We start from the raw sequence: 17,132 nt of genomic DNA, 5'->3' as shown, positions 1-17,132 counted from the left end.
TTTTTTTTAAGGCTACAAATGCATTTCGCTTTATTCTGAGAAGTCTGGCACCAAGGTCTGCAAATTTTATCTTGTTAAAAACAATTTGTTGGCTCGGTCTGGCAGCTTTCCCCCCTCAATACAAGGGAACATACTGGAGTTTCAGTAAGTACCCAAATTCAATATTTTAAAATTGGGAAAATTCTGACTTCCTCGTAGTCTTGAATGCAGCACAAGTCACCTGGTATGACTCTTTGCACTCATTTTTCCAATTATCCCTTGCAAATATTACTCAACAGTTCAGTCAATGTTTTGTTGACCACAAAAATAAATGGGAAAAGTTTGTTGCATAAGTTGCCATGGTTTCACCACAGCAGCTCTTTTATTAGCAAAAAAATCATGGAGATTAGTCCACAGATGAGTCCCCATCCGATGGAAAATCTACAGCTGCGGGGTGGGCGTGCGTGCGTGTGTGTGTGTGTGCGTGCGTGCGCGCGTGTGTGTGGGATATGTAACATGAAACCATCACCGAGATCTCGGCCGTGTACGCCACACACACACCGTCTACGTGCGCTTCTGCTTTTGTGTGCTACAAAGACATCCTTCCTTTCAAAGCTTCGTCCTTCAATCGGGAATGTTGCTCGTCGTCGTTAGCGTCTTTTCGGTCGCTTAGAAAAATACAACTTTGAAAGAGGAGGATGACACCAAGAGGAATGAAGTCCCTTTGTTTTGATATTGTGCATACTCTCTCTCACTCACACACACGCACACACAAAAAAAAAAAAAACACACATTCACAGGCTTTTGGTCTCGAGCACACATGCAAACCGGCTGAAAAGGTTCAAATGGCTCTCACAGTATGTCAGAGGGGAATTTGGCCTGTGGAGCAAGTTGGTCGTACTTGGTTTGTCCAAGGAGGGAAAAAAAGTATATGTGTGTATATGTGTGTGTGTGTATATATATATATATATATATATATATATATATATATATATATATATATATATATATATATAAAAAGACTGCAGGTTAGATGGTAACAACATCTAGCACATGAAGCTAACATCTAAGTCAACAGAAGGAAACTAAGGCATGCTGAAAGTAAACAAAGTGTTCATTCAGAGATGAGGGGGGGGAAAGAAGATCATATAGTAAAAATAAAACATGATAGGTCAAAGGAGCACATTTTTAAAAAGGTGGGGGGGAAAAAACCTGCCATAGACAGTTGTACAAATATTTTACACAAAATGTTTCTCGTCTACACGCCGCCGTTAAAACCTTTTGAGAGATGAACATAAGTTAATAAGACGATAAAAGTGACATTTGTCAGCGGGGGTCTGTGAAGGCCAGACGCTCGTTGAGTAACAGTACTGAACACAGTAACACAGTAACAACATGACCACGCGGTTAGTTAGACAGTACCAAACGAGTACTAGGGACACACTGAAAAAAGTACAGTCCGTATATTTTTTTTAGATTAAAGTTGGGATATAATGAGAAACTGTCGCATAATTGGAGGGTGTCAAAGTTGAAAGTCGTAATCTTTAGAGAATATACGTAGACAGGTATTGTGAATTAAAGTCAATTTTATTTTTATTTTTTTTAAATATTTGTGTTTTTTATATCAAAGTTGTAATATTACTGCAACAAAGTCCAATATTTGAGAAAAAGTTATACTTTCGAGATAAAAAGAGGAATATTTTCAAGATTAAAGTCAGAATCTTATGAGCATAAAGCCGTACATTCGGAATTTAATATCATATTACAAGGACAAACTACATTTTTAGGAGGGAAAAAGTTGTATGTCTGAATTAAAAAAAAAATATATATATATATTTTTAGATTTCAGATTAAAATGGAAATATTACAAGAATAACGTTGTATTTTCAAGATTAAAGATTCTTATGAAGATAGGTATACACTTTTGAGAAAAAGTTCGATGTTTTCCAGGTTAGAGTAATAATATAATGAGAACAAAGAAAAAGAACCGTGTACTGAGATAAAAACTCCTGTTTTTGAGATGTCATTTTATTTTCTCTAAAATATGACTTTATTCTTGAAAATATACTTGACAAAATCCTTTTTTTTTTTTTTTTTTTTTAAATGAAAATATCCAACTTTGAATCTGGAAAATATATGGCCTTTTATTCGCGCAAGAATACAACTTTAAGATGACAAACTTGAATCTCGCAGTGCGGTGACTTTTTTCAGTGTGGCTCTAATACTCCTCCTTCGTGATGCAGAACAAGAACCACACATTCACCTTCAGAAAAGGCCACAGTCCTTCAGGTTGTTTTTGATGATGACGTCGGTGACGGCGTCAAACACAAACTGCACATTCTTGGTGTCGGTGGCGCAGGTGAAGTGGGTGTAGATCTCCTTGGTGTCCTTCCTCTTGTTCAGGTCCTCAAACTGACACTGGATGTAGGCCGCCGCTTCCTCGTAGGTGTTGGAGCCTGCGAGCGGTGACAACATTGGATATGGGTTCAGTTTCGACTGCTGCTGTCTCAAAATCTATAGGGAAAAAAGGAATTCTACACTATATCATTATATACTATCCTATGCAACAGATCAGCCTCAGCCTGGATTGATTTCTGCAGTGGTTTGAAGAACAATTCTTTACAATCCATATTCATTTCTGGAGCAGTTCCCACCCAGATTGTCCATTTTCAGGGAAAGGATGCAATACAGGATTCATCAAGTGCCATTTCTGGTGACAGACACGTGCGCGTTTTGATTTAGTCACCTGTGTATTCTGGGTAGCAGATTGTGAGGGGGCTCTTTTTGATCTTCTCCTCAAACAGGTCCTTCTTGTTGAGGAAGAGAATGATGGAGGTGTCCGTGAACCACTTGTTGTTGCAGATGGAGTCAAAAAGCTTCATGCTCTCATGCATTCGGTTCTGCCAAAGAGCACAGACGCGTTGATTGGGGAGAAATGCTCCGAGGAGAAACACGCACACACTGATCACAGAAATTTAGGGATATTTGGCTTTGGGGTGAAATTTCAGGATGAACCTAAAATGCTAGACAACAACGAGGTGTGCAAAAAGTACAAAAAAACATTGAACAGGAATGCGTTTACAGAAGGTCCAATTCCAAGTTCACCTGCAAAGGTTACAATACATTTTAGGTTCATCTGGAAATTGTCCTTTTGTGACAAGTGCGAAAAGCGCGGCGCTCTCACCATCTCCTCGTCCTCGGCCAGCACGAGGTCGTAGTCGCTGAGAGCCACACAGAAGATGATGGCGGTGACGCCCTCGAAGCAGTGGATCCACTTCTTCCTCTCCGACCTCTGGCCGCCGACATCGAACATTCTGTAGAGGTCAGACCAGGGCATTTAAATAAAATAAACAAATAAATAAACTACACATTGCAGTAGTACCTTGACTTACAAGTTCAATTCAATCTGTGACCAGGTTTGTAACTCAGTTTACTTGTATATAAGAACAATGTTCCCCATTGAAATGACTTGAAATGCTGTTAAACTGTTCTAGCTCCCCCCAAAAACACCACGTGACATATTACAGAAAATTGAGTACACCCCACAGTAGAAGGGAGTGAAACTACCAACTCAAAGAGGCTAATATTAGCGCGGCTCGAATAAGAAGGTGAAAACTGTTTGATAATTCTTGCATTTTCATAGTATTAGAGAGTATTTTGACAAAAACATATATATAACAGATATATTGTCCTCCTGCTATATTGCGATACAGCATTTGCGCCCCAGCTATACCACCTTTTCCCTTATTGGTCGTTTTTGAATCGGCTTTTTACCATATACTCACGTTTATTGACTGCTGCGAGAACAGTAAAAGACAAACACGAAGAGCATAGTCAGCCGCTGTCAGCCACAGCTCACGTCCAGACTCTCACACACAGATTTGCTGTCATCACACGCAACCCCACCAGGCCCCGCCTCTTAAAAGGTACAACTATTTACACAAACATTACGAGCCATACGTACAGTATTTATTATTTTCTATACATTTTATGGTTGCAATGTGTTTTTGGTGTTCAAATACAATGCGGTTATAAAGTGGGTTTCATATGTTTAAAGCATGTGGGAGGGATAAAAATGTTTGGTCACACGATATGGATTTTCACCTATTGTGGGTGGGTCTAGAATGGGTCTAGGCCGACGACTGTCCATGTTTTTGGAAGTCATTTTAAATTACGAAAAAAAACAAAAAAATGCCCAATAGGTCTCCCTGATGTATTTAACAAAGTTAAATGGCGTAAGAGGAGAAGACGTTTAAACGACAAACTGACTTGAAATGCAGATCCTTGAAGGTGAAGTGGGTCTCCACGATGCCGGTGGTCTTCACTCGGGTCCTCAGCACATCCTGCTGGGTGGGCACGTAAGCCCCATGTGATATCCTGTCCAGGTCATTCAGATAGCTTTTTTTGGGGAAGAGAAACAGGGGACAGAGAACAGAAGGGGAATAGTTAACGAGTTCAAACCAGCCACACCCTCGCTTTGGAGGATTGCAATACGACTACTCACTACGCCGCCGAGTCGTTGAGCTGGTACTCTCGGGAGCGGCTGAAGCACGCCTGCACTCCTCCGTCCTTCCACAGCCGCTGGATGACCCCGGCCAGCTCGCCGGTCATGAAGCCCTCCTCGGCCGAGCCGGCCAACACGAACAGCTGCCGCGCGTCATCCTGAGTGGACAAACCTCTCATTTAAGTCGCTACAAAGCAGCTGAAAGCGAAGCCGGCGTTACACTAAAAGTAAATAGAGTGGAACATCTTGCCAGCCGTGCCTCAGTGGAGCCGTGGGTCATTTGTATAGAAACAGAGCATGTACATTAAAAGAGTCAAAATAGCGATAGGAACAAATTAGCATATTGCTACATCAGTTCAATACACTGGTGTTAAATACAGTGAAACATCTCAAGCCAAATGCCCCTAATGGCTGCAGTCAGAAATTATTTTGCTTGTTAATGATGATACGCTTCTAATGAAGCATATTTATACCATAATTAATGGTCTACAGTAAACCCCCATCCATCGCAGGGGTTATGTTGCAGACCCCCCCCCCCCCCCCACCACGATAAGTGAAAATCTGCGACATAGAAATACGAAAAAAAAAAAAAATTTTTAAATTTATTTTTAACTTGAAATTGTTTTAGGGTCTTTAAACACACTTAAAACACTACACACACATTTAAACAGAATATATTGAGACAGAGAGAGAGAGAGAGTGCAGGGGATTAAGAAAAAAAGGCGAAAATATAAAAATTAATAACATATACAGTACAAAAAAATAAGGTGTTTGCATCCCGGAGAGACTACCTGTACTATCAATTGCATTAACTAGCTTAAAATATATATCTATGTATTGCGCAGTAATATTAAAAACACAAAATAGCGGGATCGCAAAGTGTGAACCGCAATATAGCGGGGGTTTACTGTATATTTAAAAAAAATTTTTTTTTTTTTTTTAATATTTGCATTAGTTTTGTTTTGTTATTTTGTGTATCACCCAATAGTTTTTTAATATAATTCCGGATTATTTTGTATTTTCCCTTCGGACTATTCAAAGCAGTCATGAAAAAGTCAGCTTTAGATGTTCTTATTTCTTTCACTACCCTATTTCTCAGTGAAATAAAGTGGTGTCTATTGTATCCTGATTTGACCGACAACTTCAAGGAATGATCGCGTTCTTTCATCAGTTTCAGAATAAATGTGTTTAACCAAGGAAGGCCATTCTTTCTAGCTTTTAGTTTAATTATCCGTGTAAATTGTAGAATCATTTATTGTATTTTGTTGGCAAATTTAGAACAATCCCCATCTAAATTTTTACCAGCAAGTAATACATCCCAGTTTACTTCTTGGATAGAATATTGGAAATTTTGTTGTTCATGTTTTGGTATCCTATTGGATTCAGTGGTGGCCAAGGGTTTGAAGCGCTTTTGATTTAATTTTCTTGTGACCATTTCTCCTTTAGATTTACAGTGGGTGTTTGTTCATTTGGGTTTTTTTGGCCAGACACGCGCATGTATGCATCACCAATCAGCGATTTCGATGACGTCAACCTCACATCGACGGGGTTTATCGGATTTGAGTGTTACCGCTGCACTCGCATTGGCACATATGGCTGACATGCATCTGAGGTTTTGCCACATTTTGAAGAATATTATAGAGTTGTTTACTTAGCACTTCTTTGCAGGGATGGGAATGGGACAATTTTGCGATTCCGATTCCATTATCAATATACAACAACGACATACATACAACAACTTTAAACGTTGAGACTGAGAACAGTGAAAGAGAACAGTGAAAAGCAGAGCTAACTTTCGTCAATCCTGGCAGGATATCAACTCTCTTAACTTTGGCTACTAACATTTGGGAATATTTACAGTGCTCATTTGGTATTCAACTTGATCAAAAACTAATTCAGACATAAAACAAAGAATTGTCCTGCAAAAAAGAACAGATTTGACCCAATTTTGCAAAATACCTTCCACACAATTATAGAAATCCACCTTCTTAGAAACCACCCCCGGAGAGAGTCGGGGGAGCCGAGAGAGGCGAATGTCTGTAAGTCCACGCCAACCCCCCCCCAAGGCCTTCTCCTCCTTTTTCTTCCGTCACTTTCGCCCAATCGCAACACAGAGCGAGGAGCTTTACGCGGCCTCACCAGCGGCTGAGCCCCGGTCAAGGAGTGGTTCTTTTTCAAAAGGGAATCAATATGCAAAATCGTCAGGCAAGCAACCAAACGATTCCAAGGAGTCCAATTATTGAGAAGTTCTCGATTCCCATCCCTGCTTGTATGACAGTTACGTTTAATTAAAACATCGCCTGGCGCTCATTAAGTTTCTAGGAGGGCGCTAAAAAAATTAATCCCCGCTACATTTCCAATGAGGACATTTGTTTTGAAAATGAGAACGAGGACTTGCACAGCCTCTTTGATTTCTAAATGCAGCATTATGTAATCGTACGTACAGGCGATGCTCCTCGTGGGCTAAATGGCAAGTGTAGAAATAGAAACTCAGCCAGAAGCTAATAACCCTTTGCAAATATGTGCTAATAGTATCACGCCCAGAAACACAGACTCACCAAAGTCACATTACCAATACAGTATTTTCCATACATTTTCGACTTGTGATTTTGTTTGTGTTCAAATATGTTTGGTGGTTTTTAACAAGTTAACATCGTGCGGGAGGGTTAGAACTATATTAAGGGGGACTTACTGTATTTTGCCATCTTTTTCTAGTGTTTGAGATGTATTCTCTCTATGGTGCCTCAGTAAACATGTGAAATATGTATTAAAATTGTCCACGCATTTTTCTGCCAAGAGGCCTGAAATCAGGTCGTTCGAATTTCTCGAGCTAATCTCCATCACTGACGCAGATCTCCGCCTACCTCTCCGCTCCCGAGCCAGCGATGTCGACGAAACAAACACGTGCCCTCACAGGTGAGTTTTCTACACAGAGGCAGCCAATTAGAGGAAAGGGGGCGGTCTTAGCCAAATATGGACAAAGCAGATACAAAACTGGGTCAAAGAGAAGTAGTTGTCACGGGAGCCTTTACTGGACACTCGTATGACAAAAACAAGGTGTTTTTTCAAATGAAATTGACACAGTCCATGTCGTAGAGTCACTATATGGAGGTTGAAAGAGCCAAAATACAGGACCTTTAAAAATATATATATATTCCCTCTATGTCGCACCTATTGTGGTTGGGTCTGGAAAGTACCCCCCGATATAAACGGGGTTCACTGTAAATCTTATTTAGTGATGGCGAAGTGTAACTTCGGCCAGCACTCACCGCTCTGGCTGTGTCGGCAAAGTCGATCTTGAGGCGCCCCATGGCTCTGATGATGGCAATGATGGACTGGATGGTGTTGCTGTAGACGACCGCCTTGTACTGCTTACATTCCTCCTCTGAGTAGCCTGCTTCGTGGATGATCCTGCCACATGTCATGAGAGCTTTATCACATGGACAGCGTTCCCCGTTATATCACGTTAACGTTAGTTGTCGCAGGCTTGCGCTAACAGGCAAGTGTGTCAAACTTATTTTTTTCACGAGCCACATTGTAGTTACAGTTTCGCTCGGAGGGCCATGACACCCATGACTGTGAAACCAAATCAGTGGCTAATCATCTCACATTGTTGTATATGCACAAAAAATTGATACATAACCAATTGTGAAATCAAAGGTCAAGGATAATAGGTTGTTCATATACTGTAAAAAGGGGGATTAGTAACAAAACAAAAACAAACAAAAAATCTGATATTTTAAGGAAATTTTTGTTACATTGATGATTCGAAATTACAGATTTGGTACAGATTTTAGCAAGACTCATGGAATGATATGTGATTTGCTTGCGCGGACCACATAAATTGATATGGTGGGCTAGATCTGGCAACTGGGTCTTGAGTTTGACACCTGTGAACAAGTGGATAGCGTAAACAGTGAAGCGTGCGTCTTGTGATGGGGATAATGTCTGTAGTTTGGAAGTATTTTCATCTGGAAAGCGACTTGTAATGTTTGTAAAATGAGCGAGCGCTTCGCATGGAACTGAGATATCTGTTGTGCATTTCAATACTTGACTACTTAAATTTATATTCCACACTAGCCTAAAATGCTATTTTTTTTAGCTTTTAGTTTAGTTAGGAGAGCATATTTCCATAAAATCTAGGTGGAATGTGGGATGTTTTGTTTTTTAGATATTCTATTTTATAGATTTTAAGACAGGATATTGAAATGAAATTTGTTTGCATTATTTTGTGCTGCACAACTGATATGCTAGGAAAAGATGTTATTAAAGAAAAGATAGCAGTTTACTTCATTTGAACCACTATTGCACTAGACAAATACAAAAAATGACGACAACTGAGATTATCTGGATGCACTCTTTTCTATTTTAACGCACTGCAGAGGTATCAGCTCAAGACTCCGTTTCGGCAGACAAACTCAAGTGACTTGGGTGCCAAAAAAAAAAAAATTTAAAAAAAATTAAATTAAAAAAGTGATCCAGCTATTCAAAATGTTAAAAATTCTTTAATTTAGTATAATAAGTACTTTAATTTCATGTACTTTGTCAAGGGTCAGACGACCGATGCTGTCTGTAAACAACGCAGGATTACCGTCCGTAAAAAGTCTGGCAATATGACTAATTTATTTTCCCGTTTCAGCTGCTGACCTTTCAAGCCAGCTGCAACGACGATTGCTCTTACTGTGCATTACAGTAACACGCCGCCAACAGCTTGCGAGAGCCACCTTCAAAATAAAACCTGATCAAATAATATATGGACATCAGTGCTTTGGATTTCAAAGTATTATATGAAAGAATCTCCCGTTTAACACACAACCAGTCCACTTCTGGAAGAAAGTAGACTGTCCCAAAAATGCACCCACAAAGGTTAATTCGGATCTAAAATTGCATTAAAAAAATAAAAGTTTATTTGAAAGACCACCCTAGAACTCCAGCAAAAGAATGTCCATACAGATCTGGTTTTGTTGGTTAACAGTTGGTTAATAGCTGTGGTGACCTATTTTTAAAAGGTTAAAGATTATGTTTTAAAATAAAAAAATATAAAATCAAGCCTTTTTTCTCCAGGTCCTTATTTTGAATAGGTAAAAAAAAAAACAATAATTATCAGTGTCGACCGTTATGAAATAATTATATTGGGATAAATTTTTCAGCCTTATAGTTTTTGTCCTGCTTGACGTGTTGCGCACGGGTTTTGACTTACTTCATCTGTTTAACAATTGTACTCTTCCCAGACTCGCCAGCACCTGAAAGAGACAAACATGGGAATTACACCACAACAGACAAAGGGATGCCGAGTTGACATCGGGCCAAGAAATTCTTTAGCGGGCAATAAAAACAAAAACAAAAAGTTGGAATTCAGATATTCTTTCAAAAATTATTTTTTTTTTTGGGGGGGGGGGGGGGGGGAATATCCGGATGGGACTTTAGAGATAATGTCAGACCTTTAAATATGAGCCTTGAGAGAATGATCTTTTTTTTCCCATTATCAGTCCAGGCCCGTTACAGTGGGGGACACTTACACCATACACCAAATTTGCGAATGGAGCTTCCCTCCTCTCCATCTGCGGTTTGTCAGCCGACATGCTAACAGAATCTTGTTAACGCTGCGACTCAATCCGCAGTTGAGCCGCATCTCAGCGCAATTGGATTAATCAACTCGATCCTGGCGTCAACGAGATTACACATGGCTCAAACATCCCTGGGGTTACAATTTAATGCAGGCTGGACTCGCATGTAAAGTGAGGAACACATAGCTAATCAGGCTGAGTTTGAGCTTTCTGAGTTTTCTACACCTTCCGAACAAATTAAGCAAAGGCCAGATTGTCGGAGGACTGCAGTGTGGAGTGGTTTGGTAGAGAGATTTCTCTCTCCAATCTACTTGGAAAACAGTCAGGGCTGACAATCGTAAATGTTAAACCTGTTCAATATTTAATATGGCAAATCCATATGTGTAGGTCAACACTGATTGTGGTGATTATAACATGAACCAAAACGATAGCCAATCAAAAAGCAGCCTGAAGTTGAAACAGAGAGCAACCGGTTGTGTTGAGTGTTTGTATGTGTCTCACAAGTGATTGACAAAAGAAATTACATGAACAATTTGAAACAAAAATGTAGTTACCAGACATGCGAAAAGTTAGCCTAGCTTCGATTACTGCTCCTGCTACTATTCTTTCTTGTGCTTTGAATTTTCTTGTCAGTCTGGATTCCCTGTGGTACTATGCTGCCTCTCATAGGTCAGTCTTGGTACTACGGCAGACTCTGGATTGTCAGTTACGCGCGGGGTGTGCTGCACCGGTCCCCTCGAGTACACCACACACTAAAAGCAGGAAGCACACACACGACGATTTTTTTTTTTTTTTCCTCGTGACGTGTGGGGTCTCACATTTTGAAATTTAATCCCCCTTTAGACACCCCAGAAACAAAAATGAAACTTTTTGGAGTGCATCCCAGCCATTCCCGGTGAGGCACGACAACTCCCCATGAGATCCATGTGTGTTTACAGGTGAGAAGACAACATTTTAATTACTTTCCCTCTGCTGGGACTCCATGGTCCCAGGTGAGGAGACCTGTTCACCAGTTGGGTGTCACACAAAGCTCTGAAAACACGACAAGTAATTTGTCTGCAAATATGTTCAAATTCTAACTCCCAAATTGGAGAGCAGCTGCCATGCGTGGGGACATAACAGGAGACAGAAACGTACAGAAGACTTCAGTTCAATGAGCATCCAAGGAGTAACTGGGGGTGTGTTGTGCTTTCACATCTATCCATCTTCTATACCTCTTACGCTCACTCGGGTCACAAGGAGCTGGAGCCTATCCCAGCTGACTTTGGTCGTGAGGCGTAAAATCGCAAACACTGGCCAGCACTTGCGGAGCAGAGAGACGACAACCAGAAGCAGCACCGCCTTCATTCACGTCTACAGCTCAATTTAATTTCGGATTCACCATTGAATACGACAACGAGGGAGTGAAAACTGTTGAGAGGCATTCTGCAAACGCCACTTGAAACATGTCTCATACTTGAAAGGACACGCAAGCAATACGACCTGGCATGGGCAGCGTGAGCATCCTGATACTTACAGTCGAGCGATTTGAAAAGGGAATGCCATGTCTGTTGAGAATGCTTTTGAAAACACCCTGCCACTTCAGATAAACACTTGAGGATAACCCAGGCAGTGGGAGGATTTATTGCTAAATATTTGCAGCCCTTTTCTGCGATCGAAGATGTGGGGTTTGGTCAAAAAATGAAAAGCCTCAACCCACGTTATGTTGTGGCTTGTCGTACATATTTCAGCAACATAATTCCCAACTTCTGAGACTGACTAGTGTTTTTGTTTACATTTCTGTACAATTTGGGTTACATATTTAGTACAACTGCATCTTTACGTGTACAGATGTAATCAAAAAATAAGAGACAGTTTACCATATGAAAGTGTTGTTGTTAACTGTCAACTTTAAGTAAAAGCGGTATATTATTCAGTACACCAGTAATACCGGAATTTCACAGCCCCATACCATCACAGATGCTGGCTTTTGAACTTTGCGTCCATAACTGTCCGGATGGTTCTTTTCCTCTTTGGCCCGGAGGACACGACGTCCACAATTTCCAAAAACAATTTGAAATGTGGACTCGTCGGACCACAGAACACTTTTCCACTTTGCGTCAGTCCATCTTAGATGAGCTCGGGTCCAGAGAAGCCGGCGGCGTTTCTGGGTGTTGTTGATCAATGGCTTTTGCTTTGCATAGTAGAGTTTCAAGTTGCACTTACGGATGTAGCGCCGAACTGTATTTACTGACATTGGTTTTCTGAAGTGTTGCTGAGCCCATGCGGTGATATCCTTTAACACATTGATGTCGTTTTTTTATGCAGTGCCGCCCGAGGGATCGAAGGTCACGGGCATTCAATGTTGGTTTACAGCCTTGCCGCTTACATGCAGTGATTTCTCCAGATTCTCTGAACCTTTTGATGATATTATGGACCGTAGATGATGAAATCCCTAAATTCCTTGCAATTGTACATTGAGGAACATTGCCCTTAAACTATTTTCTCACGCACTTGTTCACAAAGAGGTGACCCTCGCCCCGTCTTTGCTTGTGAATGACTGAACAATTCAGGGAAGCTCCTTTTCTACCCAATCATGGCACCCACCTGTTCCCAATGAGCCCGTTCACCTGTGGGATGTTCCAAACAGGTGTTTGATGAGCATTCCTCAACTTTCTCACTCTTTTTTGCCACCTGTCCCAGCTTTTTTGGAACGTGTTGCAGCCATAAAATTCGAAGTTCGTGATTATTTGCTAAAAACAATCAAGTTTATCAGTTTGAACATTACATATCTTGTCTTTGTAGTGTATTCAATCAAATATAGGTTGAACATGATTTTCCAAATCATTGTATTCTGTTTTTATTTGTTTAACACAACATCCCAACTTCATAGGAATTGTACATATTACTCGTACTATTTTATTGTTATTTTTTTATATAATCTTTCTTGAATTCTTTTTTTATTCGTTTTTCTAATAGACAGAGCGCAACGGCATTTCTATTCTTCTGTCCGTTCTACATTGGAGGATTGGCAAAACAGGCGTCCCGATGCAGTCACGTGATCGAAAATGGGGGCCAGTCGCATCATTTTCATCTGATCAGTATAGGCTGAATTCTTTTTTTTTTTTTTTTAACAGAGCTGTTTCATGCTGTAAAATATATTTTTCGAGGTGCAAATAACAGTGGAAGAAGTATGTCGCTGTCGAATGTAGTGTTACGTTCTGTCGCTTCCCGGGCCTTCACACACTCACAGAACGGCAAGCGAGAGGGACACAGCCCCAAGCGGCGACGAAAACTTAACAGCGAATTCACAATACATGACACAGCGGCACCTTTTTGCCCGGAATGCTTGTTTTCGGAGAGAGGGTATAATTCCACAAACTTTTGCTTACAGGCCCGGGCAGTCAGGGCAAGCAGAAAGATACCACAAGCTAAGTCTGCAAAGTCACACAGGCCAGAGGAGGGAAAAGAATGGCAGAAGAACTCGCTTGTCTTCATGGAATGGTGCAAGAGGTCAAAGGGTGACAGGTTAGGAAATTTTATGAACTTTAAACAATTTCAAATAGAAGTCTTAAAAAGTGGTTTTGTGTGTGCTTATTTTGTGACGAACTAGTCCCAGTAGTGTTGGGTGTAGACGAGGAGTCACGGATTCACCTAGCAATTACGAATCTGTATGGACTCGTTATACTTAATGAAGACAGCGGTTTCTGAATAACGATGTACTGTACTGAAAATGTATTGTTTACTATCGAAAAAATCCTATGCACTATGCAGACTTTTCTTCTCAATGCATTGCCGAGGTATCGAATCGGACTCTGTATCGGCTGATACTCATAATCAAGCGACATGACTCGGACACAGGAAGAAAAAAACGTGATCGGGACATCCCTATTGACAATTACTTGAGTCCTTGAATTGTATAGCACCATTTAATGTAGAAAACTTTGGATTACTACATGTAAAGCAGAATTTTATACAAATCATGTACTGGATGAATTTATTAATCAAGTGCCAGTGAGCTCAATTTGGCATCAATTTTGTGGTGAAATTTTAAAGTCTCCGAACAAACTCACATTTAAGGAGATAGACTTGAGAATGACTTTGCTGAGTTAGAAGCTAAAATTTACACCAAAAAAAAACAAAAACAAAAACCAGACCAACTAATTGGGATTAGGCATGACAAAAACAAATCCAAATGTCACTTTATTCATGGACACCCGAGTTTGATTGCGTCTCTATCACTATTTTCACCATAATACTGTTCCTTGTTAGCACAAGATGTGGGATGCCCATGTGCCCCAAATGTGATTAAGTGAGACAGCAAGCTAGATTTGGAGACAAACAACAAACAAAGGTAAATCAACATTTCAAACCAGTTTACCTACATTGTAACTAAAACATGACTTGACCGTCATGATAAAATCTACGATACCGGCGCCATCATACTGGTCAAAGGAAACTCATCTCTTAACTGTTAAGGGTTGGGTGAAGGGAGCCACGGTTTATTATTATTTTATGCGTGTCGTGTTTTGTGTACAGTTTATGCACATCACATTGTATAATTTGCTGCCTATATCTTTATTTGAACGAGCTTTTATTTTGCCTTGTACTCTGGTGCCAGCAGCCAGGTTGGCATTGCAAATAAGAGTCTGTTCTAAACGGCCTAACCTGGATGGATGGATAAATAAATGTCTTATTTTAGGCCTACAAATACTGTCAGTAACTATGGTTTCCGGGTGTATGGTGTGTTGTTGTTGTTTTAAATAACAGGCTGTACATTGAAGGTCTTTAAATCCATTAACCAGCCATCTGTCCGTCGCTCGATAGCGGGTCTCCTCATTAGGGCTGTGGCTGTTGTGTAGCCTAATCCCAGCTGGCGTACACCCTAAACTGGTCAGCAGTCAATCACAGGCCACATGTAGACAAACCAGCATTCATTCTGACCTTCACCCCTATGGACATCAGCAGCGCCACCAATGTTCCCAAAATGAATGGTTTTTTTTTAAATTATTATTATTGCAATGTGAGAGCAAGCCAGAGTACCCAAAACACATGCAAGAATAAGGAAAACACCTCAAAAGTGTGAGGCAGGCGTGTTCCCCCATCTCCAAATGAGCTTTTCTGAATTTTACCCTGAAGCTATCCACATTTTGTCCTGAATTTTCCACCGACAACACAACGGCAAATTGACTCTCAGAATCGATTTCACCTGATCAACTGCCTACGGGCAATGAAATTATTCATACGTGAGAACGAGCGAATATTTGTAATACGCGGAAATTTACGGCCAAAAGTTCCTCGAATTGAGCAAGAGGCCACCACAAGTGTGATAGGGTTTATTTTCGCACCAGTCTGCGCGCAAACAAGACAAAGTCAGCTGATTGGAATTGATTGGAAACCGTGCCACGGCAATTAACAGCGATTTTAAATCGCTGGAGTTAAAACTAATAGAAGGGGTGGGGAGGTTTTGTACCCCCCCGCCCCCCAAAAAACTAACAAAATACATCCTCAATTCGCTAACTAATCCGGGCTAGCGACGCTGAGGTGGCTAGGTTAAGAAGCTAATTGCTAAATTAGCTTAGCGATTTAATGCTTTAATGCCAGTATTGGGCGGCAGCAGCTGGCTAAAGTGGCGATAATCCTCCACGGCGGATACATTTTAACCACCTTTATAACTCTTACGATGGAGTTAGCTGACGGGGGGGAATAACAGTTGAACTTTTGAGCTATCTGCGCGACGAAAGCCCATTGACGACAAAATGTCTCCACTTGTTGTTTCACGAAAAGTTCAATTGAACCGCAGATGCAGCTTTTAGACGTGGCGTGATTTGACGAGACGAAGACGGACGACAGCAATGAGTTGGTTGTGTTGTGTAGGGGCTTGGGGAAGGTCCCGAGACCCCCTTCCGGCCCGTCCATCTTTCTCTCACCGAGCAGCAACAGCTTCACCTCCCGGGCAGCTTTCTCTCCGTCGTCCCGGAGGTTCCTGTCGATCATCTTGCTCCGCTCCTGCGCCGCCTTGTCGTCCGTGCTCAGAGTACATCCCATCTTTCTTTCTTCTTTCTTTTTTTAAATTGTGCTGCAGTCGGATATCCCCCGAAAAGAATATTTTTGGGGTAAAACCGGACGAAACAACTTTTGACTGGGAGTGCAATACGACATACAACGGCGACCAGCGAGCTAGCATCCACCAGAAATGGGGAAGAGGAAGAGGAGGGGGAGGAGGAGTGGGTTTCCAGTTGCGGATTGAAGCCCGCCCTCCTCTTCCAACCACTCTGACTTCGCAGCGAATACACGTTAAAAAAATTGTTTTTTTCAATTGTGTTGTTTACTTGACGAACCGAATTTTTAATAAATGTGTTATCCCTCTAAAAGGGAATATAGAATCGAAGTCTGCCTCATATTCTGAAGAAATTCTTCCTTTCCGGGTCTGCACTGGACGTAATGTGTTATGCGCATGCGCAGAGGTTCATTTAAAAAAAAAAAAAAGCTATAAGAGCGCATGCGTAGTGAGGTTCAAGTTTTAAATAAAGGCTGTTTAAACTGCTGTGATTGAATCTTAAAATAATTTCAAGAGAACGGAAACACGGTGTAAAAAAACAAAAATATGTATTTTTACAAAACTTTTTTATTGTGCCTAATTGTGCACTTCATTAGGGACATCTACACAGTCAAATCAGAGCTGATACAAGAGTTGCGCCAAATCCTTTTTACAGTTACTGAGATTAAAATGCTTGGATTTAAGTGGCACTGTCAAAAATGGATTCATTTAGCAATGCTTATTGTGGTTGTAGTTTGTGGAACTACAGAACTGTACTGAATCATACTTAGAGCTCATGATACATTTTCACCCTATGTGCTACTCGATAGCTTTCTAAAAAAATATTAAAAACAAAACATTTGTTTTGTTTGTTTCATAGCGGCTACATTCTATCCATCAATTCCTTATTAGTCCTTATTAGGCTCCTGGGCAGTGGGGTGAAATTGGCATGTGCGACGTCTGCAACCGCACAGGGCATCATTCATCGGGGATGAGGCCTGACGGATGGATTTACAATGCAATAAAATCCAATTTTAATTTGTCGATCACATAGTATTCCGAA

The 17,132-nt window shown here is 40.8% G+C and overlaps 1 protein-coding gene across 1 annotated transcript; it reads right to left on the bottom strand.

Annotated features, from left to right (window-relative positions):
- Window positions 1–1,075: 1,075 nt before the first annotated feature.
- LOC133402875 (guanine nucleotide-binding protein G(i) subunit alpha-1) lies at window positions 1,076–16,458 on the bottom strand. Its single transcript, XM_061677122.1, has 8 exons — window positions 15,960–16,458; window positions 9,684–9,726; window positions 7,753–7,894; window positions 4,484–4,641; window positions 4,249–4,377; window positions 3,164–3,293; window positions 2,726–2,879; window positions 1,076–2,435 (listed from the first exon to the last, which is right to left on the bottom strand). Exons 1-8 carry the CDS (start codon window positions 16,075–16,077, stop codon window positions 2,245–2,247), a joined length of 1,065 nt encoding a protein of 354 aa, XP_061533106.1. The 5' UTR covers window positions 16,078–16,458; the 3' UTR covers window positions 1,076–2,244.
- Between the last annotated feature and the right edge of the window lie 674 nt (window positions 16,459–17,132).

The sequence above is a fragment of the Phycodurus eques genome, chromosome 5, assembly GCF_024500275.1.
Source record: "Phycodurus eques isolate BA_2022a chromosome 5, UOR_Pequ_1.1, whole genome shotgun sequence".
Lineage (NCBI taxonomy): Eukaryota > Metazoa > Chordata > Actinopteri > Syngnathiformes > Syngnathidae > Phycodurus > Phycodurus eques.
This window is presented reverse-complemented; position numbering and strand designations above follow the sequence as displayed.

Bases quoted from the DNA above. Each gene is read 5' to 3' on its own strand.
- LOC133402875 (XM_061677122.1), bottom strand. From the start codon at position 16,077: ATGGGATGTACTCTGAGCACGGACGACAAGGCGGCGCAGGAGCGGAGC. The intron at 2,880-3,163 runs GTGAGAGCGCCG...GCTCTTTGGCAG, and splicing joins TGGCCGAGGACGAGGAGATG to AACCGAATGCATGAGAGCAT. The intron at 2,436-2,725 runs GTGACTAAATCA...CACCGCTCGCAG, and splicing joins CTGCTACCCAGAATACACAG to GCTCCAACACCTACGAGGAA.